At 38.8% G+C, this 25,100-nt stretch overlaps 3 protein-coding genes across 22 annotated transcripts; 1 reads left to right on the top strand and 2 right to left on the bottom strand.

The window, feature by feature from the left end:
* Positions 1-4,318: 4,318 nt before the first annotated feature.
* Positions 4,319-6,550, bottom strand: LOC117898684. Its single transcript, XM_034808288.1, has 7 exons — positions 6,304-6,550; positions 5,934-6,241; positions 5,318-5,880; positions 5,110-5,256; positions 4,944-5,054; positions 4,728-4,885; positions 4,319-4,667 (listed from the first exon to the last, which is right to left on the bottom strand). The coding sequence occupies exons 1-7, from the start codon at positions 6,512-6,514 to the stop codon at positions 4,381-4,383; spliced, it is 1,785 nt and encodes a 594-aa protein (XP_034664179.1). The 5' UTR covers positions 6,515-6,550; the 3' UTR covers positions 4,319-4,380.
* Positions 6,551-8,435: 1,885 nt separating this feature from the next.
* Positions 8,436-21,465, bottom strand: LOC117898682 (phosphatidylinositol-binding clathrin assembly protein LAP). Of its 19 annotated transcripts, none has more exons than XM_034808265.1 (16): positions 20,876-21,464; positions 18,348-18,490; positions 17,400-17,475; positions 17,011-17,046; positions 16,657-16,759; positions 16,472-16,593; positions 16,224-16,417; positions 16,023-16,159; positions 15,693-15,858; positions 15,289-15,619; positions 14,615-14,710; positions 13,902-14,120; positions 12,236-12,566; positions 11,744-11,843; positions 10,462-10,551; positions 8,436-9,738 (listed from the first exon to the last, which is right to left on the bottom strand). In XM_034808265.1, exons 1-16 carry the CDS (start codon positions 21,009-21,011, stop codon positions 9,556-9,558), a joined length of 2,463 nt encoding a protein of 820 aa, XP_034664156.1. In that variant the 5' UTR covers positions 21,012-21,464; the 3' UTR covers positions 8,436-9,555. The 19 variants fall into 19 exon arrangements, with proteins under 19 accessions (XP_034664156.1, XP_034664174.1, XP_034664176.1 ...); XM_034808273.1 differs by having other exon boundaries at positions 9,556-9,738; positions 15,693-15,807; positions 20,876-21,465; XM_034808267.1 differs by having other exon boundaries at positions 9,556-9,738; positions 15,693-15,855; positions 20,876-21,465.
* A 510-nt stretch (positions 21,466-21,975) lies between these two features.
* LOC117898683 (protein SHQ1 homolog) lies at positions 21,976-24,314 on the top strand. Of its 2 annotated transcripts, XM_034808287.1 has the most exons (4): positions 21,976-22,364; positions 22,434-22,851; positions 22,906-23,955; positions 23,992-24,314. In XM_034808287.1, the coding sequence occupies exons 1-4, from the start codon at positions 22,075-22,077 to the stop codon at positions 24,130-24,132; spliced, it is 1,899 nt and encodes a 632-aa protein (XP_034664178.1). In that variant the 5' UTR covers positions 21,976-22,074; the 3' UTR covers positions 24,133-24,314. The 2 variants fall into 2 exon arrangements, with proteins under 2 accessions (XP_034664178.1, XP_034664177.1); XM_034808286.1 differs by having other exon boundaries at positions 22,906-24,314.
* The last annotated feature ends 786 nt before the right edge of the window (positions 24,315-25,100 follow it).

The following is a 25,100-nucleotide window of genomic DNA, read 5'->3' on the forward strand; positions in this document are numbered from 1 at the left end:
GACATTAAGGCAAACACTTCCCTATATCATGGCCCCTTCATGGAAATGAAGCCATTGTCAGAGCTGGTAATTGCTTCAAGTACTTGAACGGAGGAACCTTTCAATTATTTTTGCGAGAACTTTTAACTGATTCACGACTTGATGGCTCCTCAATGCTGCTGAAGGCACCCGAAATTCTGCTATCTTGGATCTCGAAAATTTTAGATCGACGTGTAAGTGTTAGGGGGGAGGTCTATGATAGCCATCTTCAAGATGCCAAAGCAAAAGAAAAACAAAAAGCCACAAAACAGTAGTTGCGCATGCTCATGATGGTTTAATTGAGGCATTGAGAGAGACGCCGCGGTCTGTCTAAAGGCAAACCAAATGAAATGAAGTGTATAATGTTTACCTAACTGAACAATTGCAGTACGGCCTGAAGGGAAACTAGAGGGTGGGGCATAGGCATGGGCATGGGCACTGACATGCCTCTAAGGTTGTCTAAGGTCGAGCCATGTTCTCCGATAACTGCAACTGCAGCTGGTTCTCGTATAATTATATAGAGATAAGCATAAGGAACATTTGCATAGGCCAGCAGCAGCTGGCACAGAACTTAGAACTAGGCAAACAATTGCATAATTACAATATTCCTAACACAAAGCAAAGATACGTCTTGTTTTGGGCATTTGTTTTGCCATTGGCATGTGGGCGTGGTGTGCTTTTGTCTTGTTTAGAAATTAATTAAAATAATCTGCTATTATGCTGACACTCTTTCACAGCGCAGATCTCTTGAGAAATCCATATTTATAGAGAGTGATTTCAAAACCGCAAAGCCCCAGACTTAATGGCATCGCAACACGAAACATTTTGCTCAGTGCAAGAGAAGTTCTGCTTATCTATGATTTTCTTTTGGGTTGAATATTTATGAGGCTAGTTTAATTAGAAAGATGACATTATTACAGTGTGCATGCCAAGTAAATTTGCAGTTCAACAGTTGGTCCTAAAAGTCTTCAAGCAACAGTGGGAAAGTTACCAATCGCCAAAAACTTGTTCTACACTTAGAACCAAAACGAGTTTTCTGTTCAAGTCTTTTGTGTTTTTTGTTGCTGTTCTTTTGCTTCGTTTTTGCTTGCGTGTTTGATATTTTCATTTACTCTTATAAATTGCATAATCTTGAATGATTTGAGGTGTATTAATTTAACGTCTTGTGGTGTCTATTGTGTTGTGGCTTTTGCCAGTGACACAGATTTATTTATAAAACTTTTGTTCTGAAGCCGGTCTCTGGGCCAGAGAAATGGGTGTGAAAGAGTAGTGATATAATAGCCTAAATTGGCCATGAATTCAGTTTCAGCTTCCCCAATTAATTTTGAAGAGATTTATCTGGAGCAAAACCAATTTATTTATTGTATAATTTCTGTAGAAGCATTGACAATTGGTGGAGCTTTATTTAATGATTGTTGGAGCAGACGCTGGCCCCCTGTTGGGGCAACATGTTAGGAAATTGTCTACGCACCCATTGACCGAAGACAAAACGTTCGGCCCTAAAAGAAATTACCAATTGCATGGAGATCGATGGACGGGATGGGATGGGATGGACGGCTCGCTGGCTCGGATGTTAACTCTTACATGTGTACTCAATTTGAGGGGTCTCTTTCTCTTTGTCGTTTTTCCTTTGGCAATTAAATAAAACATGTTGAAATTTTGCAATGGGTACTCGTACGAGTGTGTGCTGCTGCTTCTCCTGCTGCGGCTCTCTGCTTATATAACCATATGTAAATTATCCCAGCAAATGAAGAAGAAATATGGCTGAGATCATGCGCTTTGCAGGAACACACCTTAAAAAACGATGGAAAAAAGGGAACTACTGTTAGTCCCATGTCCGTGCTACTGTCCATTCCAGGCAGAGTTTGAAGTCAGAGAGTCAGGCCCGAGAGAGACCCCAAAGCCCAGGCCATAGCTGGACTGCAATTGAAGCCCAGCCATAGCCATTGACAAGATAATTTCCTGGGGGTGCTCCATGCAATGGCCAGTAAATCCTAAATTAAATACCCTTCCAAAAAGGAACTCTTCGAACAATAAATTAAAATATAAAATAATGCAGACTTAGGAATTAAAACAATATCTGCAATATTCTCTTGAGAATTAAAAATACACTTTACGTTTTGTGATTAGAGTATTCAAATATCGTTAAGGCCATGATACAACCTTCCTTCCTGCTTCTCCCTGTAGTTCGTCTTCGTTTTACAAATTGTACAAAAGAAAAACCTTTGGCCACGACTCGGGCCAGCAGAAAACGGCTCACAGAAATTGGCTAGTTTCGCAGACCGCGTTAACTTGACTGACTACCAATTGTTGTTGCCACGACTCTTGGATCGGAGTGCTGGATGGTGGATGCGGGATGTTGGGATACTGGATGGATGCCGGGGCTACTCCACGAATTATTTCAAACACAAACTGCCGCCAACAGCCCAAGAAGGTTCATAATTATTAAGCGAACGTTTGTGGCTGCTGCTGCTGCTGCTGCTGCTGCTGGTGGGCTGTGGCTTCTTGAAATGTTGCAACTTGCAACCGTTTGAGCGATGACTACAGGAACTGCCGATGCAGCAGCTCCAGCTCCAGCTTCATCGTTGTTTTTCAGGGCAAGAGTGCAAAGTGGCGGGTTAAATGGGTTTTGACTACTCGACAGACAGTTAAAAGCTGCAATGGCAATTGCATTCGTTTCAGTTATGAAGATTAACGATGGCCAAATGAGGCATGGCATTCGTTTTGGCTCCTGTAAATAGAGACGCCCCTGACTTTCCAACACACAATATTTTTGATGATTAACAGAAATATTTTCTAAGCAGCTCCAAAAACAGCAACTGCAACCCTCATAAAAAAATCATCTTCATTTCGCAAACATAATTAAGTTCATTGGTCAATTGGATTAATTGATTTGCGATACTTCCGTGATCATGTGATTAATAATAATCAGTTGATGGATGTATTTTTAATCGAATTATACAGGAAAGGGAAAAAATTATGCAATACATTTAAAGAACGCCACGAAAACATCTCCGAAGTCTTATTTAAACATTAAATTATACCATTTAATCTTCTTCATTTTATTTACACAACAAATCAGCCACAAAAATGAATCACAACATTTGTAAGACATGTACTATGTGCCATTCATTCGCAAAGTGTTGAAAGTTGACCACAAAATTAACTTTTAAGGGCAGACCCCCGAAAATATCATCACCCAAACACTTCCAGTGGCTAATTTGTCTACCAAGGAGGGGGCGGTATGAAACCACATGAATATGTTCGAGTGAATGCGAGTGTGGATATGAATAAACATGGTGGGGAGGCACGAGTGTAATGTAAGGCTTGCATAACCCTCATTTGTGAGTGGCTTATGGAGGCTCGCCCTCGCGTGCTCCCGTGCCCAGGTTTTCGGTGGCTGCGGCGGCGTGATATCGTGTACGCAGATATAACCATAGAGATAGATAGGAAGACAGGTAGGGAACAGGTAAATGTAAATACATATACATATATTTATAATAGATTGTACTGAAAACGTGTGTGCACTCCTCTGCTCTGACAGAAAATGAAACCCATCTCGAGTCAAAACTTCCATTTTTGGATGCAGAGATGATTTTACATCCCATCGTCAGTCGAATAAAGTTGTAACATTTTTATGACAACGATTGACCTTTTTGAGTGCGCGTATGAATGGATGATCGAGCGCAGAGAGGAAGTGGCTTTGGCTTTGGCTGTGGAGTGGCCAGGAAATGATTAATGGCCGATTGATGCATTCGAATGCGGAATAATTGATAGAAGGTTAGCCTCCGAAAACACCCCACAAATTTATCTCAGTCCCATCATCACACTTTTGGCCAACAGCAAACACACAAATCAAACCGAGAAAAGCCAACTCAAGAGAGAGAGAGAGAGAAAACTCCAGCCTCCCCACCAATTATGTGATGTGGCAATGGAACAATAATTCTTCCTAGCCATTATTTCTACGGTTGGCAACAGCCAAACAAGAGCTACCGAAACTGCAGGGCGTCGTCGTCAAAAGGCAAAAGTTGAAGCAATCCGAGCCGAAACGACCCAAGAGATCCCCAGGTGAAGCAAACGTTTGCAGCAATTTCAGATCAATTATATGAAGGCGCTTCCATTGTTCGGCTCACGATTTATTCATTTTTGGTTTTGGTTTTGGTGCGCTGCTATTTATTATGGCCAAAATGAAGACAACAATTATGAGAAATGGATTTGCATTTTTTCGTCAGGACACAGAAATATTTTAAATTTGGAGGCACTTTCATTCACCAAACAAAATTTGGAGCAACTGCTTTGGGTACTACTCAAAATTTATATCTTTCTAAAAACAAAATAATTAAAGAAAAACAAAAACTAATTCTATTCATCACGCTTGGATAATTCCTCCACAAGCTTGGCACTTTGGGCCTTGATCTGTTTGCGATTGGGTACATTGGCCATCGTCTTGTTCTCCTGCAGGAGATCCTCCTCGGGCACGGCCTGCTGCTGGTCATCATTATCAATGGGCTCAAACATGTCCAGACTCGCAAGGAAATCGGCATGATACTCCTCAACATTACGCTTAATGGTGGCAGGACGAAGCTCCACAGTGTAGCCCTTCATCAACTTATAGACCTTACGCTTCACAATGTGCATGATGTTGTCAACTAAAGAAAGAATTTTAATATGATTATATGGGATTGGGATAAAGTGGATGTTCACGCAACTGTTCGCCTCGTAGAGCTCTGGTGCTGCAGCCCTCATGTTAAGCATTTCAAATTTAAGCAGCGGCAACTTCAAGTAGGAATTGGGGTACTGTGCACGCAGCAATTTGGGCTGACGATCCACATGACGCAGTATTTCCACAAGATTCCAAATTGTCATTCTAATATACCAGCACTCTATACATAAGTGATATCCCATTAACTTTGTTGCTAACTCACCTCAGCATGACATACGCATCTGCACGATTCTTAAGATGTTGCAGTGTATCCTGCTCGAATTCCTCTTCTTTGCGGATCATTTTCTTCAAGTCCTTAATGCGCTCCAGGCGGCTATAGAAATGGAAATGATTATAGAATGATCTCGCTGCAGTTTACAAATACCTACTTGATTTCTTCTTCAGAAAGATTATTGACCAGCACACCCTTTAGGACGCTGGCACATTTCATTTTGGTTTCCAGCATTTCGTGGGCCAGCATATCGTTGACAATCATGCGATGCAGCTTTTCATTGTTGTCCACTTGGCTCTTCATTCTGCAAAGGTGGGTAACGTTAAACTATCTTTCTCAGAGGGGACTTCGATTAAATTCTTTACCTTGGATATATCTCCTTGGCCTGCGAGCACAGAGTCACAAACTTGACCTCTTTGATGGTCTTCTCAATCGATTTGAGCTCCAATTTGAGTACCATCATGCTCTGTGTCTCTCGCACATAACGTTTCAAATTGGCGGTGAGCGGTGCCTCCTCCTTGACCTTCGTGTGCACCACTGATCCCGTCACTGGCGGCTTCTTCAGCGATGCCAACATCTGTAGCTTCATTTGCAGATTCTTGCGTGACTTATCCTCCATGTGTCGATACTCGTCGTTGAGTTCCTTGAACTTTGAAATGGCCGGCATTCCAAGATACAGTATGTGCTTAATAAAATTGGACTGATCTTCCATGTCACCGCTTAGGGAGCGCAAAATGGGCTCATAAAAGATCTCATCATGTACTAGGACTTGTATCATTTTTTTGTAGGTATTGTTAATAGTCTTAATGGCCTTGATACGCACATTAGAGTTCTCGATTTTCTTGAGGAATACCCGAGACTTGAGCTCTTCGTCTAATACAAATTCATTTTGGTATTTGATGCGGTTTTCCAACACAGCGCGTCGAAGCTAAGGGATTTGTTTAGTGGTATTTAAGGATGTTTAAAATTATGATTAAGTACCAGCAGATCCTTGTAATGCTTCTTCAGTTGATCCAAACGAAACTCCAGACGATCTCGCTCCTTGCGCATCACAAAGGTCCGCTGATTGATGTTGTCCACCACCAGATGGATCGGCATCTTCTGGTACAACCGCTGCATGTCCTTGTGGTTAATCAGGAAATTCCGTATCTTGTGGGTATTATCATTGGTCAGAATATTCTGCAACTTTGTGCGGCCATCGCGACATTGCCGCTTAAGGCGTTTATTCTCGCGGAAGTAGCGCAAACGATTGGCCTTCGATTCATGACTCTTGAAGACCAAGCGGCGTGCTAAAGGGCAACCAAGGATGTAGGGGATATATATATCAGTGGATGTGATGGATGGCACTTACCCAACAGGTCGGTCATTCCCTTGAACTGCTCTGTCAGTGAATTGGGTGTCCAGCGATCATCGACCATCACATGCTGGCGGACATAGGACATGCCAAAGAATCCATGGAAGCGCAAGGCACGCGGATGCACTGGCTTGGGGGCCAGCACATCCTTCTCCTTTTCACGACGTGGCCGATAGGACAGTCCCCGCTGGCGCAAAGTGCAAGGCATCGCAAACCTATCTGTATCTCAACAACACACGCAAAGAATCGAAAACGATGTCACGACGAATATATGTACACTTTATGGTAGCGAAATGCTTGAAGTAATAAATGAGAACTACTGGGATCTTTTATTTTACACATTTATTTTGCACTAACATTTCATTTTTGTTTTGTTTTAAGGTTGGTTTTGTTTTCAACACAAAGTTTATACAATACACAATATATATATTTTATATCTATGTTTATCCGATGAGAATGTGTGTGCATATCCGTGTACATACCTAAATAGTTTTCAATTTCAATGGGAATATATTTTAATAGAATTTCGAAGACTTCATCGTGTTAAAATATCTTATAATTCTTGGTGTTTGCAAATGTATCAATGGGGTTCTTTTGTAGGGAAACAGCCTCAACTAATAGAAACACAACATTTTGATTGAAATATGTAGAGCTCATAGGTAGAGATAGTGTACATGCACCAAGCATTCTCTAAAGATACATTTCTAAGCTACGTTTTTTGGAAACTGTTCGCGTATTATATTTCATATTCTGCTCCACTAGATCTCCCATTTTTTAAGGATCAACAAATGGTCGCAGTATTCACATCTTTTTGTTGTACCAGTACAGATGCATTAATGCTTCATGTACGACAAAGTAATATCTTTATGATTAATATATTATAGATCCATGCCATTACGAGTGGGGGTTGCACTGGTTTACATCACCTTTGTTGCGCGTATAAATTTTACGATATAATAGTCAACTAATGGAAACACAACATTCATTGGAATATGAAGAGCTCATAGGTATATGATTATTTCTCCATTGCATGGAATAGAGATACACTTCTAAGCTTACTTTATTGGAAACTTCTCGCGTATTTAATTTTCTATTCTGCTCATGCCGAAGAATGCGATTGGTCGCAGTGTTCACATCATTTTTGTTGGGCGCAGAGTACAGGTGTACTATAGAATAATTGTTGTAGTTTTTAAGTTAGTTAGATCCTAAGTATGAGTATAGTTTTAGCTCAAACACCAGCGTATAAATATTGTCATGAAACATTTTTTTTTGTTTTTTGTAATTTTCTGAGTTGCTTTTGTATGGGTTTTTAATTGTTTGTTTGGTTTTAAGTGTATAATTTAGCTAAATTTACATTGATTCAAGGGGTTTTTAGTGGCCTTACTGCTTTTACATTTGCGTTAGCTTTAATGACAAAATATCATATATGATTGTTTGCTTTAAAATTTTATTGCATTTTTCGGTGCTGTATACTCGACTTCACACTCTACTTTTCTCCATAAAATATTCCATATTCCTATATCCTGGCCAACATAGACGTATATAGATACTTATCAAAAAAATAAGAATTCGGCTACAAAATATCTACAGCCCGTCAATGACATGGCTACACATGACGACGCAGTCGGCTGAAAATTTGACAAGATATTCCATAGATTTCAAATCTTCCTGATTTCCAAAATGTGACATGACTTCTATTGGTTCCATTTTTCGATGCAGATCAGGAATGTAATATTTAGTATTATTAATGTACTTCTGTGAGCAATGGGGAATTGCCTGTGGACTTGTGCAAAAATATAGCCTACTTTTCAGCTCGAAACTTTGACTATTTTACATTTGGTAAGTACACGAGTGTAAAAGCGATAGATACATATCTCAGCTTTACTGATCCACTAAGAAAATGTTGAAGGTAGGAAGGTATCTTTCACAAACACACAAGCTTTCAAAGAGGGGATAGTAACGATAGGAAAGCAGGTTGGATAAACCTTTGGAATCATCAGAAAAACTTTTACAAGCTGAATGGAGGTGGTGGGATAGATATAATGAAAATTGTAAAACGGCATGCTCCGTCCAGGTCCACACGCAGAACAAAAAAATAATAAATAAATAACAGAAAATACTTTTTATAATTTATATGTAAATGTTTATTTAGACATAGTTCAGCGTGTGGGTGGGACAATAGGAAATAACCTACGCACACGCCTCATGCTTTCTGTTTGTTTTTTCTCTTTTGTATATACACAATCTTCAAATGAACTACGTATCTTGATGTGCTGTCGGTTTTCGAAGCAATTAAATAAATGGCTCTAGAGTATATAACACATATTCAAATATACGCCGCGGTTTTTTTCAGCACACGTTACTGCATCAATCTTCAGCGTTGCTTTAGTTTCTTTTTTAAATAATACTTAACAATTAGAAATGTTTTAACTTTTGCAAATTAAATTTGGACAAAATTGAAACTAGTTTGGAATGCATTTACAATTATTTGAGTTACAAAATTATAATTTGCTTAACAACAGTTTTAAAAAACATAGTACATACTCGTATATAGTATATTTAACCACAAATAACAGAAAAACTATAAATTTGCGTAATAGACGGATTAAAATATTGCAATTGGGGTTCGGGGCGCTGGCTTCTCCTCTCTTTTTTTGCGACAGTTAACAGAGTGTTTTCCACTAGTATTCCATAATTTAGAAAGTTGAACGTGTGATTGGCGTAGGACACAACTACAGGTTTTTGCTTAGACTTATCGTAGAGTTCTCGTAGGTATATTTCACATAGACTACTTTTCTTCCTTCTTTTTCTTTTTAGCTATTTACGGAAATTGTTTCGTTTTTCATTCGTTCTTTTTAGCATACATAGTATATAAATTGGTGTATACATATAAATAGTCAAACTTATTTTTTCTTTTTGTTTCATTTAAATAGTAATAATATAAAATATATATATACTCGTATATATTGTATGTATATAGCATTTGTTTTTTTTTTTTTCGTTCAACATTATAATATAATCTTTTCTTTTCCATTCTTTTAGCTTTTAGTGCCATTTTCCATAAACATTTGTTTTTGCTTTAGCTTTTCTGTGTAGCGTAGTGTAAACATTTTGAATTTTTCAATATATATTTTTATATATATTTAATTTATAATATTTTATTATGTGTGTGGGTGTTTGTCTGCTTTCTATGAGGTTAGAGCGCTTAAAGTGTGTGTGGGTGTGAGTGTGGCTTGGATGAGTGCCCCTTTATAACGCACCAAATGGATCCAGTGGTACGCTTTTATTGCCGCTCCCATTCTGCGTCGGCTGCATTGGCTGCATGATGCCTCCCGTCGCTCCTGCAGCTGCCGTTGAGGAATTACTTTGCGGCGCCGACATCATCGTCGGTGGCACCCCAGTCAAAGGGGCTTGCCCCATCACCGGCATCCCCTACAAGAATCATTCAAAAATAGGAGTTAGTACAATGAACACAATGATAATCGAAACAAAAAACGGCATGCACTGGTAGGGAGAGAATTCATATACTTCTTAAACTGCTAGGACAGACGCAACGGCTACAAAGTATATAAATATATATCAGTGGTAGAGGGTAGAGACAGTTCTCTCTCTCTCTCTTTTAGTAGACTTTTAGGCCGCCGTGAGCTGGTGGGGAAAAACAGTGGTCTACATACGAAAGTTAGTGGAGATTCTACAGTAACTCGGTTTTTAAATGAATAATTCTACGGGGGAAAAAACAATAACTTAATCATTAAAGAAAGTGCAACACTTTTAGAGACCAGAATCAGGAGAAGAGGATAGATAGACAGAACACACGCTTGTGGCTTTCAGAGGATAGAACAGATGGTTTTTGCTTCAAGAGTTAGGAGGAGATTTAACTGGCGTATATATCGCTTTATAGTAGTAGTGCTGAAGATGTTAGTTATTCGATTGATAGTCACGAATGGGAAACTAAAAGGTTGGTTAACGAAATAATAAATAAAAATGATCAAAGAACTAAAAAACGATAAAACGGCAACTCAGGTCGAAATCAAAATTATATATATTTACTATATATATTTTTTTTGTAATTATTATTTGGTTTTGGTTTTTGTGGAGTTCTTTATGGTATGTTGATTTCGTTGGGGGTGTTTTTTTTTGGTTGCATCATCTTACCTGCATATAATTTGGCATTACAGGATAACTAGCATGTATATACGGATGATTGATTGTGATTGGCGCTGGACTTACGGTCATGCCATGTGCCTATATTGATATTGATTGATTGATTGATAGAATATATATTGATACACACACAGGCGCAGCGTGAGATTTGTTGTTTGTTGGGTTTCAATATATATTTAGTTCGTTTTTTAGATTTGATTTTTCGATTTTTTGCGGTATGCGTTTGGGATAGTTGAGAATATATAAAGCAAACATAAAATAAAGAAAAGAAAGTAAGTGATAGTTCATATTTTAAGGATACATATACATATATATATAAATGCAAAAGAAAAAAGTGTAAAATAATAAAAGGAAATAAAAAATCACAGAAAGTATGTGGTTTCTTTGTGGCCTGCTATTATGTTGTGTCTGGTTTCTTTTTTGAGTATTCATCGACCTACGTTTTCCCGGGGATGTGCCACAAAAGTTATAAGTTATAGAGGGCCCTAGTGCTTTGTGTTCTGGTGCAGTATTATATGGTGGGAGGGTGTATGGTATAAACCTTGGAAAAACCTTAGCCAAGATTTTAAATAAAAGTAGAAACACTTACAACTGCCGCAACAACTTGGTTTTGGTACTTTTTCGGTACTTGGATATTACAACATTTAGATTTTGAAATAGGATTTTGCAAACAAGGCAAGGAAAATTATTATTATTAATATTATTAGAAAACTTTCAAGACCATTCACAAGGAAATCAAAGACAACCAAGTAGCTGAGGCTGTAATATCGCATATTGCATGGTGCATTTTTTCAGAAATTAAAAAGAAAATTATATAAACTTAGAAACAATATTGGTATCGGTATTGGTACATGAGGGTGAATGCCTAAAGTGTTGAGGGTGACACGAAATTATTTCACAAATAAAGACGACAAATTTACAAAAATATACGTTTTTTTTTTCGATTCTATACCTTTACAAAAAAAATTGTCATGTGTTTTGTTGTATCGTTTCTTGTTTTTTTTCTGGCATTCGGTTTTAAATTATTCATTTGATTTTCGGCACAAATTGTCTAGTGTATATACGAATTATTTTAGTCTTTCGATTGAATTCGATTCAGATTTCAGATTCCAGGCAAAAGTGGAGTATTATCGTATATAGTTTTTGGATCTTTCTTTCTTTCGAGTAGTAGTACGAGTACGAGTAGTATTTAGTAGTTTGTTTTTTTTTAATTAGAGTAGAGTTCGGACAGTAGAGAGTAGAGTTTTTAGAGAGTTAGAGTGGCATAACTCACCATTGGACGATAGCCAGCACCAGTTGTAGCCGCCATTGGTTGTGGTGTCCAATTAGCACCTGGTTTCGCTGTATTTTTAGGTGAATTCCATTGCACAGGTCTATGAGAATAATGGGGTAAGAGAGTAATGGATATGAACACGGCATTTCAATTGTATTTCTCTATACACATTCTTCTAAACAAATTTTTTCTCTGCGTGATTTCGAACTATTTGGAATTTTTTGGTTTTGGAATATGGATGGATATTTTATGTACACATAATGGAACATGAATAACGAATGGGTTTTGGGGGTTGGGGCAATGGTTGTTGGGTGTGTTGGATCAAGGTAGAAACTTGTACAGCTCCAAATGGTAGATAGGGGAGTTCGGGCAAACAAATGCGATTATGTTTTTGTCTGTTTTGGTTTCACTTTCGAACGCACGCACATACGATTATGTAGTATAGATCGTATTTTGCTTTTGTTTTTTGTTTTTTCTCGATGTTTTACTCACTTTGCACTTGCCGTTTTATTTATATTTAAGTTATCAACTAGTGACATTAGTGAACTATCCAAATCGCCGGTAATTATCTTCCCAGTGCTGGCTGGCTGTGGCTGTTGCTGCTGCATCTGCTGATGTTGTAACTGCTGAAGTTGCTGGTGTTGCAATGGCATTTGCTGCTGATGCTGCTGCTGCCCCAAGAGATATTGCTGCTGCTGGAGTGCAAGGATCGAGGAGCTGTTTCCGCTGCTGTTGCCGGTAGGATAGACACCTGTGGTGGCGACAACGTTCATTTGATTGCTGGCTGAAGCTGGCTTCAATACATCGCCCAAAGCATCAAAACCTTTTCATTTTTGTACACACAATTCACACGATGGTTGATGTTTTTTGTTGTTGTTGTTGTTGTTGATAACCAATGCACCGAGATTTTGTTTATATAGCAGACATTTACACACAGAGACAAACACATTGTGAAGATATTTGATATATATATGCATAGTAGATATAGACAATGGAAGCCGATGGATGGAAGCCCAGGAGTAGTATTTTTTGTTGATGATGTTTTGTCGAGTTATCGTCGGAGTTTGTTTTCCCGTTTTATGTTCATTTGAGTTCATTTGATTCGATTTTTGCCAGCATAAACACACAGATATATGTTTCAGCGTATTATAATATATTTATGTAAATTAGAAAATGTTCGTATATGGATTTTTGTGCCACCAACATTAAAATGAGACAATGTGAGTTGTTTTTGTTTTTTTTTTTTTTTGGGTTGTTTTTTTAAGTACATAAAAAACATAAAAAAGAGAGAAAAAGAGAAAAAATAACATTTACAAAATAAATAACATGAATTCTTTTTGCATTTTTATATAGAAAATATATATCACTATTTGGTTTTGGTTAGTCCTAAATAATGGTTTGCGTTTTGGGATTAGTTATGCCATCAACCACTGATTAAGACAAATATTACATGATTTATGGCTTAGATTACATACAAAAAGCAGGCAAAACGCAAAATGGTTAATGTTGCAGGATTGTTAAGCGTTGAAGAGGTTCGATTTTGAATATATTAAAACAAAAACTATGAATAGAAAGTCTTTGGAATCTCGTAAAAGAGACTTTTTTCCCAAAATATTTAAAGACACGTTTCTTTAAAAGCAATTTTCTTGTACACAAAACATTAATTTAATTTAAACAGTAAATACATCAAAATTATTCAATTATTACATCATTAAAATATTAAATTCTTTTAAGTAAAGCAACATTGATCACAAAAATTTAAACTATAAAAAGACAAAAAAAATAATCAAACAACAACGAAGATTGGATGCCACTTGGATCCGTCCCCAACAGAGGATCTTATATTTGACAGCGCAACAGAGTATGTTCAGAAATTCAAAGGCAGGACAATCAAAAAAACTACTCACAAAACAGACGAGCAGACGACGACAACAACAGAGGGGGAGGGAAAAGCGTGTTTTTTGTAGATGTCAATGAGTGTCTACTGTACAGGACAGAGCTTGAAAGCTGAGACAGTGCTCTCTGTGTGTGCGGCGGCGGCAGCACTACAAGCAAGATTGGCAGGTGGAAAAGCTTTGTACAGACAAGAAAAGCCTGGCGAATGGTGGGATAAAGACAGATGGCTTTCGTTTTTGTGGCGAGAGGACAAAGGTTTCACCTGGTGGAAATTCTTGCTGTTGCTGTTGCTGTAGCTGCTGTCGATGTTGAAGTTGCAATTGTTGCTGCTGCTGTTGCTGCATGTAGAACATTGCTTGCTGCTGCTGATGCTGTTGCTGCTGATCCATAAAAATGTTATTGCTGCCAAAGGGTGTTGGAGCAACAGGTGCAACAGCGACTGCGTCATCGAAAAATGGATTGGGGGGCAACGGCATCGATGCTGAATTTAGTTCAACACACAGACATTTTACAGGATAACAATTTAAAATAAATATACAACAGAAATAATATGGAAATATATACAAAAATATATAAATGAATCTTAAGTTTTAAACTAACATTTGGGGTTGAAAATTAAATGGAAAATCTCAAAACTAGATTTGGGAATACTTAACAGAAATTAAGCCTAGATTTTGCGTGGAAATTGATTTTCGAACCCAAAAAATCGCTTTAAATATAACATGAACATCATGCTAACATTTTTTTAATCGCGCTTTAAAACACACACCAATATTAAAACCCATAATTAGTTAACTTTTAGCGTAATGATACATAGATAGCCTCATCTCGTTTTAGTAGTATTGTAGACGAACACACTCAAAAATTAGTCAATTTAAAGCGTATATTTGTATAATAAATATTATAGAAGAGCGGTGGTTGCAGTTTTAGTTAATGGAATGAATGAGTATTTTGGATGGCTTTTGAAGGACTTACCTGTGGGTTCCGTGTTACCAAAAACGGATGAGAAATTACTATCGGAAACGAATGCATTTGTTGCAGCAGCGGAGGAGACTGAAGCGCCATTGAAACCCTGTTTTTTCATATTTTTTGTATTGGTTTTTGTAAGTGTTTTTTTTTTGTTTTTGTTGGCGATTGTACATTGCGATATTTTTGTATATTTTTTTGGTTCGTTATCGAGTTTGTATCGAAGTTTTGCATTCATTATCGGTAATCGGTATTCGTTGTCGTTGTTTGTATTCGGGGTTGTTTTTTGGAAAAGAAATAGTGATGGAAAAAAATGAAGAAGTAACAATACATTAGACAGAAATTCATAAGAAATCAAAAATGTAAGCAAAACTAATCGATATCAAGAAAACTTATACGATTCAATACGAAAATGATTACTAAATATATGAAGGAGAGTAAATGGTGCATGAAAGTCTTTGGTGCAATATACAGATAGAGGGGGCGGCGGGCGTCTAAGACGCGCCACTAGGAAAAGTGTGCGCTCTCCTCTTAGCTCTGAACCATTTACGGAGGATACGGATACAACAGAAATACATACTACACTTAAACACTGATTCGTATATGTATATACAGCATTGTAAATTAAAATTAAACTCTAGTAAAAACTTAGGAAATAATAAGAGAAAATTATAACATGCTACCATTATTATGCATCCACAAATTATTGGCATTGAGTGTAGCACCTGTGGCACCTCCTGCAGCATTAGAGCCGCCAGCATTGGCACTGGCTTCAAACATGTCGGCAAAGGGATTGCCCAACTGCAATAAATCGTCAGAGGCCTTGGTGGTGGCCTGTGGCGCCTGGTGGTGGTGGGACGCTGCTCCAGCAGCAGCGGGCTGTGCCGACGCGGCACCAAACAGATCAACTATCGGCTGGCCAGCCGATGAGGCTGGCGGTGACGATAGGAATGGATTTGTTAGTGCAGCGCTAGAGCCAGCAGCACCGCTACTAGTGGGCGACGATACCTTCGACTTAGTAAAGAAATAAACAATCAAATATATTAATCTTTAATCTCATTTATTCCGATAATATTATAGAACTTACTTTGTACTGATTCATGGCGGCCTCTTCTTCGGCCAGAACCTGTGCCTTGAGCTGCTCATCAATCCCATTGGTGGCATCGAATTTACTGGAAGCGGCCGCAGTGCCAAAAGCCGAGCTGGTAGAAGAAAGTGCAGATACAGCGGATTTTACATTGCGTTGATGGCTACTGATCATCGAAATCGAAACCAATACATGAAACCAAAGGAAAAGAAATCAAAGAAAATGAAAAAAGATTACAGAATATCCAACTTAAAATAACTCAATAATTCAATAGTTAAAATGCAAACTAAGCACAAAAACAATAAATACTCCACAAAATGCAGAACACACCTTGAAGACTGTGTGGGCGTATTGGCAGCAGATACTTTACGACCCTCCAGTGTGGCCAAATGCTGCTCCAAGGCATCCAAAAGAGAGCTTGGGGCCTTGGTCAAATCGGGTATGTCACCCTTATCAATGCCCACATTCTGTAAAGCAAATAAAACACATTTAATAATCTATACTCCAGCTCTGAGGAAAGAGTGTACGTACCTCTGCCACCTTTAAGAATTCCCCTACACGATCCATGCGAACCAAAAACTTCTTATAGAGATCCAATGCATCGCGTGCCAGCTTTTTATTCATATCAAAGTATTTTTCCAGTAAATTGATGATGCCATCGTTATAGCAAGCAAACAGACGGATGAGATCGCGAAATAAGAGCATGAAACTCATATTAATAACGCCTAGAAAAAACACACATTTAAATAAATCTTATATTTGGTTGGGTATTATCTTACCATTGGACAAATCATTGGACTGGCAATCAAACTCTAAAAGTCCATCCAATTGTGCCTGCAAAACTGGCAAAGTCTTCAAGAGTTTTTCTGCGTTCATGCTGCGCAACGAGCCCTCCTCTTTGCTATAAACAAATATCAATTAGTCATGCGATATGCATTATATTATATGTTATACTAGTAGTTACCCTCGTTTGACTTTACAAAAGTCAAAGGCCATGGCTCGGTAGGAGAGCGACTTCTCATTCAAATACTTGGCATAGCGTCGTATGAATGGGGACATATCGTAACCTGTTGAATATGAATTAATATTAAATACAGTTCTTATCGAAAAATAAGTGATAAACAAACACAGATATTAAACAAGGCCAAAACAAGAATTAATATTTTTTTTAGTAAATTTTGATTTTCTTTTTAGCTAATAAACGAAAATTAGTCACACAACCAGGAAAAAAAGATAAATTAAGAGCCCCCGCAAAAACTAAGGAGAGTATTTGAGAGCCAATTTTCCCACATAGCAGAGCTTGTTGCAATATACTCACCCATTCTGCCACCTGGAACGCCCATGCCACCATCTGCTTTGGAATATTTAGTTTTGATATTTTTGTAGTATTTCGATTCGAGTTGTTAGCCAGTAAATGTTTGTTGTTGTTGTATATGAATGTTGCATGTGTTTTTTTTTTTTGTAAGTAAGCGTCGCATTTTGTTGTTAAAAATTTATTAATTAAATTTGTTAAATTTATGCAAAAAATTACAAATGAGTAAAAGCCAAACGTTTGCGCAGCATGAGATAAGAAGAGAGAGAGAGGAATACAGAATGTAAGCTTTATTTTATAATTTTAAATGAATTCATTTGTTCAATCAATGGAAATGGATATGGAAATGGTTAGTGGGATTTTTTGAGCATTAGTTAAGGGCAATATCTTTATACCTTGCACTGTTCCTTTGTCCAGAAAGGAGCTGAGATTGAATGTAGAGTTGCTTGATGCTAAATATTGCATGAAACGCTGTAAAGATGCAAAGATAGAGAGATAATGAAGATTAAAGATTAAGAATTCAATTTAAATTGGTCAAAACCCATATCAAATTTTCATATGATTTGCGAGCTGGTAGAAAATGAGAGTCATCTTATTTCATAGAAAATATTCCTATAAAAATCATCTTCCAAAAACTAACGAAATCTTTTTTAGTGCCAAATTCTCTCTGCATTAGAGCACAAGGCATGCCCTCTGGTCATATAAATATTGTGCTTCCATTCTCGTGCCCATATTTTTATATGTACATCCCAAGCATCTTCAACTTTTTTGTGTAAGCCCTCCAGCAATCGAATTTCATTTGTGGCGCAATCTCTCACTTGAGCTGGACCCTCCCTCCCCTACATATGGCTGTCCATCGGTTGGAGGAAGCTTGCAATTATGTCGCCAAATAAACACCCCAAACGAAAAGACTGAACAAATAAAACCACAGAGAGAGGAAAAACAATTAAAGATAAGCTCCGAGAACGAAAGAGAGCACGCAGCAATCGATTAAATAAAAAAAGAGAGTCAACAAAAGGCATAAGACAAACCCAAAGACATGACCTTTTAAAATGTAGAGAATATTGCGCGCCCCACAATGATTTCGAATGGAAAGACTCGAGTGGAATATGATAAATGAAATGAAAGTAAAAAGGAACAACATGATTAATACCCTCATCCACTAGGGAACTTTCATCGAAAGATATTGTTTCACTCACAAATGTACCCATAGAGAAAAGAAACATTCGACACAAGCAGCTGCCATTCATGTACGATAGTCGGGTTTAAATCTCCTGCTAATGGAATGCTCTATCTATATAATACGCCCCCCTCTTTGAGTACTGATAAGACGAGATACAAACCTCATTGCCATATGCCATCAGATGATGTGTGGTTATCAGCGACTTGTAGACCACCACCCAATTGGCGTTCTGTGAACGCTCGATAAGTAAGTTGGCCAAGTGAGGTATCGAGACATTCGGCTCATTTGTGCAGTGCACCAAATCTGCAAAGAAATAGAAGAAATAGAACCAAAGGTTAGAGACGCTTGAAGCAATCGTTTAAAAATCATCATAAAAAATGTCATATAAACAATGTATAATTTTAATCAACGCTGTTTGCTGGGCCGACCGACGCCACTCTCTTATCGGTCGCGACTCGTATTTTGTATTTTATTGAGCTTATCTTTCGCTTTCACACTGAAACACAGACTCAAACCCTACACACAGCCACAAAGCCAAGACGAAACGGAAAAGCTTTGATAAGAAATTCTATCATTTCTCTCACTCTCTGGGTTTCCCATTTCAATTAGCAACAACTCTGACAGAAACAATAAACAAATGCTGTTCGAAGGGGCGTTACATCCAGATGTTTGCTTTTGCTTTGCTTTGGAATATCAACTTAGGAGACGACACATATGATTCATGGCAAGCGACAGAGAGAGGGAAATAGTGAGGAAGGGCACACAAATAATAAATGCATAACAAATGGCAATGCAATAGGAAATGTGGAAAATTGATCAATTTACGTTGGTCTTTACTGAGTTTTATTCATGGGAATGGGAATGATTCCTATTGACTGTCCATTTTATTGAGAATAAAGTGGGAAATAAAAGTCAACAAGTAATGGAAACCTAAAATCTAAAGATCTTTAATTTCTATAAAACTATAGACAATTGATTACTATTTTTTGGTAGACAATTGAATGAAAGTAAAATTTAAATAGGTCACAGCTGCATTTTCTTATAAAGCGATCCGAATGGGAGACTCCCCATTGAGAGCTAATTTAACAAGTTGTTTCCCCTTGTTTAAAGCTCTTTTTTAACGGCGGTTTCTTCTACTTTTTAAGCGTTTCTTCTACTTTAAGGTAGAGTTTCGTCTTTACTTCTTTCCGTTCTTGCCAGTTCTGTGAAATCTTAACTTGTTTTATTTATACAGACAGAACGGGAGATGGAGACAGAGAGAAAAGGTAAAACAAATAAAGTTTGATGCAGAAATTCTACCTGTTGTAGGTCTTTACATACAAACGAGTACTACAAATCAGGTTTAAACAGGCAGAAAAAACGATTGATTACAGAAATTGAGCTTGCAGGAACCTTTAAAGAGCTTGAGCATAAATTTTCAATAGCTTTTCTTCATAAAAATATTCTCACAAAGCCCATGGCGCTCTGTGAGAGGGGGAGGCACCCGCTGTGTGGGGAATTTTAGGTGGACCAGAAATGGAAATCATTTATTTTCTATCGTTGACACATACTCCAATAAGACAATGCAGAAGAGTGAAGTGTCTTTGGCTGCGGGTGGTGCTGATTATGTGGCAAATAATGATATTGGCCTCTTTTTTCTTCGCATGAGTCATCGCTTTTTGCAAACGTGCTCAGAAAACAGGTCAAGACGAGCATAGAGCCATAAAGAGAGCCAGAAATTAGCTCTAAAAAAACCAGAATCCAACAAGAATGTCATCAAGTGATTATCGGCTGATTGCTAAACAGAAATAGAGACGAAATATGAGGGAAGAACTAATTGGAAATAAAAGATCTTGTGGATTCTATGTCTTATGATAAGTGACTATCGTCAAAGATGTAATTTGCTCTTTATGTGGACGGGGATCCGAATGTACTATCAAAAATTAACCAAAAAAACTTTATAAATTGTTTGATTACAAATTATACAAAATGTAATAAGAATTATGTCCAAATTAGCAACAAACAAAAGTGCACGAAATGAGGGAAAATTTTGTGCATAATCTACAAGACAATGACACCGCGAAACCACTAACAATTGCGGCTTTTGTAGGCGTTCGACAGGCACACACACACACAAACACAGGCACACACGTGCAGCCGTGAGAAAGTGACGTAACACTAGAAAGAGAGCCTAGCCTAGAGAGGGAAAGAGCAGCTGAAACGTAACATTAGAAAGAGAGGCGTCTAAGCAGTGAGAGTGACAGAGAGAGAAAAGGGATGAAAAGAGGAGCAGCCTAATGCTGAATAGAGCCCACAAACACAGCTGTGTGATACAGGTGCAGTGGTGGAGGGGTAGTAGAGGCAGCGAGAGGGAGCATAAAAGGGCTTTTGGGGATTGGGTATATATTTTTCGCCATGTCACATAAACTTTTGGCACTCACTGTAATTTATCACACCACACAAATCCCCAAAAAAAATTGTGGGAGAGGAGTGGCGTGTAAGAAAGAGTGGGAGAGGCAGACTGAAAGTAAGTATGTGTGTGTGTGAATGAATGGCAAAGACATATTTTCTTCTCTATCCTCTGCACACGCTGCGTGTGTGTAACTGTTGTAACTAGGAAATGTAACGGTGCTTGCTTATCTGCCTTCAGCCTCTTCTTCCCACTGGCACCAACTTCCCCTTCCCCAAAAATCGTTTGCATGCACTTACAATCCAAATGCTTCTTCTTCGGTCCAATGCATTCCTCAGTAGTGGCCTTGCAGACGGACTTGGCCAGTCCTTGGCCCGCAAGGCTGTGACGGGCTGCTAGCAGCCTGTCGTTGATTGTTTGCCCTGCCATGGTCATGTTGAAGCTGTTGTTGCACTACGGCTGCTCTTTTCGGTTTCAACACGTTGATTTTTTATTTATTTGATTAATTTAATTATGCACCCAAGGAGTGGACGACACCAGCACCACACACGCACACACAGAAAAACACTGACACACACACAGCAGCACGCACGTACAGCGAAAGACAGGGCAGAGAGACAGAAAAAGCGAGCGAGCGAGAGAGAGGTATTGATTGATTGAGAACTGTTATAGAAATTTTTGCTATGCGAACGCCACGACCGACACAATTTGGGGGGACAACAGCACAGGAGTTTGATTTGATTAGCAGCAGCTGGGCACAATGTAACGCCGCTCTTTTGATTGCACTCTCTAACCGGTGCCTAACGCTGCAACGCGAGGCTTTTTTTTTTAATTTTTAATCTATATTTTTCTTGTGCCACAGGGATCAGAGTGACCGCGGAATTATCTACAACTGACCCTCAGAAAAATACCTTTACATTTTCCAAATATACCGAGGAAAATATGTAATATACATTTTTGATGGCAGCAAATTTTGCGGAATATATCAACAAAGCGTTTAATTTCTCAATTTTAATCAAATTGGCACTCATTTCATGACTTATTTCATTATTTATATCCTACTTGATGGTGCACAGTGGAGTTCAAACAAAATATCGGTAGTTGTGTGCGATAGGCGGATCTAATAAGCGTTTTGTTTTGAATCTAACCATCACAAGGCCTGCTCAAAACACCATATTTCAGGCATGCCTATCTTCTTTATTCTATTAAATACATTTCATAGAAGAAATTTAATAGACGGTAAAAGCGGTGCCGCGTGAGAAAAAATTTGTATAATAATACTAGATCTGACTTTTTTCGAAAGTTGTATCTAAAAAATACCACGATTTGTAGTATTTTCTTCGGTACTTTTCGGGCTGAGGTCAAATTGAAATCAAGTATTTGTGCGATTTGTGCCATTTTTTAAGTTCTCGTATACGGGCAGACTGGTCATTAAAATAAATAAAATTACACTAAAAAACAGTAGTTAAAACGTAGTTAAACGCTTTAAAATAAAAAGATGTTATATGGACAGATCACACACAGCTATCAGGAGAACACGTGCACCCTTGTGATACCACACCCCCATGCCAGGGAGAAGCCATTCCACTCGCCCACACCAGCAGCAGCAGCAGCACCAGCAGAGGCTGAAGCAGCAGAAGCAGAGCCTGGGCGCGGGGTCGTGGTTGCCTTGGCACAGGGGGGTGAGGGGTGTGGATCGGAGGAATTACATGTGGATCGCATAAGGAATTGCGATATATTCATTGACTCGCATGATTTGTACTTTTATGCCGATGTCAAGCTGTACAAGTGAGTCATTATCCAACCATTATCCATATCGTGTATTTGTATGTATGGCATTTCCTTTGTATTCAACAGATTCCACAGCCGACGCACATTTGATTTGCGAGAGCTGAAAACACTGCTGATAAAATTCAATCCAGAGGATAATCATTACCAGCTATGCCTACGCTGCCTGCCGCCTGCCACAGCGGCCACCACTCGAGATGGTTCATCAGGAGGAGGGGGAGGAGGCGGAGCCTCCTCTAGCATTGGCGACGCCCCGAAACCAAAGACCGTGCGCAAGGAGTACATTGCCACCTTCTTGCGGCTGCCCACAATGGGAGATGCCATGTATCTGCCAGACAAAGAGCCCCTTGTTCAGGAATGGAAACTCAAACGCATCACCGATCAGTGCCAATTGCAGCTCGAGGGAAGCGAGCGTATCTACAAGTTAACAAATCATTTTGGCTATGGCTATGCCAGCAAATACAATGGACCGCCGGATATTAGCGATGTAAGTAGAGTAGAAATCAATCTAACATCTGAACTAACTCTCCTTTCCCTTAAGGTGGATAAATCCACTTGCCGTGTATTGGAGCCCCATCGCCTTAGCCCCATTCAGCGTCGGCAGGATCGTGTTGTCGATGAAATGAAACGCTTTTCGCGCGATCAATACAAAATGAACTTTGTGGAGCTACAGGTTCCGTCCGGGCATCAGAATCCCCTGCGCTTCAAGCCCAAAATCTTCGAAACTTCCATGACCCAAGATCAGGCCCATCTGCTGCACAACCTCAGTCGAGAGGCGTTGCAGAAACAGCAGAAGGACGAGGAGCCAGCTGATCAAGATAGCCCCTTGGAGAGGCTCAGGCAAAAGGAGATCGACTGCGGCCTGATTAGCATTATGCTGGCCATTTGCTACGATGTGCGGACCACCAATAACGATCCCACCTGCGAGTCGGCCTGGACGCGCAGCATTCTGTGCCCTCTGTTCTGCTACTACGAGCAGTTTGACAACTACAGGGATGTCCTGGTGGCCTTCCTACGCCGTGCCATAACCTATCCGCTGTTCCGTAACTTTGAGCTCGGTCGCCAGTGTGTGCGAGATGCCATCGAGGTGCTGAAGGGCGGCAGGAACTGGCTGATTAATCAGCTTTTGCTGACGCACCAGCAGTTCGCCAGCGGTGAGCCGTGCCGCGAGAGCTTCAACACTCACTACCTGGAGGACTACATACGCTATGTGACCAATCCAAATGTGTGCAGCGATGAGCATTTGCGTCTGCTGGCCCGCAATGTGAAGAATGTGCTGATGGATGTGACCAAGAAGCACCTGAATCTGGGCGTCACCGAAATAGAGACTGAATTGATCCAGGAGCTGATGCAGGAGATGCGTCTGACCGCCGGCGGGGAGTCACCATCGCTGCAGCAGGGACAGAGCGGCGATGATGACATGGATCTGGACAACGATACGTCCGGGCAGGAGGATGAGACAACGACTGATGATGATAGTGTCATAACCGATTCATTCGACAGCATGGACATGGACATGCGTTTGATTGAGAATGAGGCGGTCTATGTGCCGGACGACGACAACGATGACGACGACGACGAGGACGATGATGAGGATGACGAGGATGATGATGATGATGATGAAGAAGGCGGTGTGGATGATGATAATGAGGACACTGCCTCATCGACCACAACCAGCAGCGAGGCGGAGGGTAACAGCGTCATCGAACAGTGCAGCAACAGCGAGACGGCTGCCAGCAATAGCATCAGCACCACCAGCACCAAGTAGACACATGTCCTGCATTCTTCATCCTGCATCCCCCACGAAGCGAAACGCAACCCCACACAACACACACACAACCAACTTAATGTCAAAGAAAGGAGGCTAAACAGTGATTACTTTTACCATTTAAAAAACATAAAAGCAAAATACAAAATAGAAAGAAACAAAGCAAAGAAATACTGTAAAAATACAACAACACAAAACAAAAAACAAGAAATTAAAAAAATGTCTACACTTACATTTTAATTGTACAATAATTTATATATCAAAAGAAAACAAAAAGCAAACTCAAAGATTTGTTTATGCCAAAATGAGCAAGAGTATTTCAAATATCCTTTTTCCTTTGCTCTACAATAACTTTTGTCTATAATTAACACGTAAACAAGAATACAAAGAACTTTAGCATTTAGTGTAACAAATATTTGAATTTTGAATTCTAAAAAACAAAAAAAGAAACGCGAAATCTAGTTGTGCATTTTGTATATATACAAAAAATATATATATATATAGATATATCTACAAACATATATAGATATACGATACGATATTGATATTGTTGGTGCTGCAAGCAAAAAGAAAATAAATGAAATTATGGAATAACGAAAATGTATGGAAATTGAATGTAAAATGAAAAAATACTAAGAAATGGGCGAAAGTCATCCAAAAAGCTTAAAGTTAAAGTTGTATAAATGTCTAGAAATGTCATAAACGGTCAGGAAGAACACACAGCTAAATTCTATTAATAAAATATACGATATATTTTTGTAATAAATGCAGGAAAATGTTATTTTAATTGCGGTAGAAGGAAGTTTTGTACTCACTTGTAATTTATTTATTTCATTAATTTGTGGTTTTGAAACAAAAACACTTGCATTTGTTTTAATAAGTTTTTATTATTTTTTTTCTTTATTTATTCATACATATGTACATACGAGTATATGCATATCTCTTTAAGTGTTTTTTACAAGCTACTT

The sequence above is a fragment of the Drosophila subobscura genome, chromosome O (assembly GCF_008121235.1).
Source record: "Drosophila subobscura isolate 14011-0131.10 chromosome O, UCBerk_Dsub_1.0, whole genome shotgun sequence".
Taxonomy (NCBI): Eukaryota; Metazoa; Arthropoda; class Insecta; order Diptera; family Drosophilidae; genus Drosophila; species Drosophila subobscura.

What these genes read in the sequence shown, in the direction of transcription:
- LOC117898684 (XM_034808288.1), bottom strand. Translation starts at nt 6,514, where the DNA reads ATGCCTTGCACTTTGCGCCAGCGGGGACTGTCCTATCGGCCACGTCGT. An exon ending in AGCATTACAAGGATCTGCTG is followed by an intron (nt 5,881 to 5,933) that starts GTACTTAATCAT and finishes CAAATCCCTTAG; the next exon opens with CTTCGACGCGCTGTGTTGGA. An exon ending in AGAGCTCTACGAGGCGAACA is followed by an intron (nt 4,668 to 4,727) that starts GTTGCGTGAACA and finishes TTCTTTCTTTAG; the next exon opens with TTGACAACATCATGCACATT.
- LOC117898682 (XM_034808265.1), bottom strand. Translation starts at nt 21,011, where the DNA reads ATGACCATGGCAGGGCAAACAATCAACGACAGGCTGCTAGCAGCCCGT. An exon ending in TGATGGCATATGGCAATGAG is followed by an intron (nt 17,476 to 18,347) that starts GTTTGTATCTCG and finishes GCATCTTTACAG; the next exon opens with CGTTTCATGCAATATTTAGC. An exon ending in TTTGTGGATGCATAATAATG is followed by an intron (nt 14,711 to 15,288) that starts GTAGCATGTTAT and finishes TGAAAAAACAGG; the next exon opens with GTTTCAATGGCGCTTCAGTC.
- LOC117898683 (XM_034808286.1), top strand. Translation starts at nt 22,075, where the DNA reads ATGTTATATGGACAGATCACACACAGCTATCAGGAGAACACGTGCACC. An exon ending in GCCGATGTCAAGCTGTACAA is followed by an intron (nt 22,365 to 22,433) that starts GTGAGTCATTAT and finishes TGTATTCAACAG; the next exon opens with ATTCCACAGCCGACGCACAT. An exon ending in GACCGCCGGATATTAGCGAT is followed by an intron (nt 22,852 to 22,905) that starts GTAAGTAGAGTA and finishes CTTTCCCTTAAG; the next exon opens with GTGGATAAATCCACTTGCCG.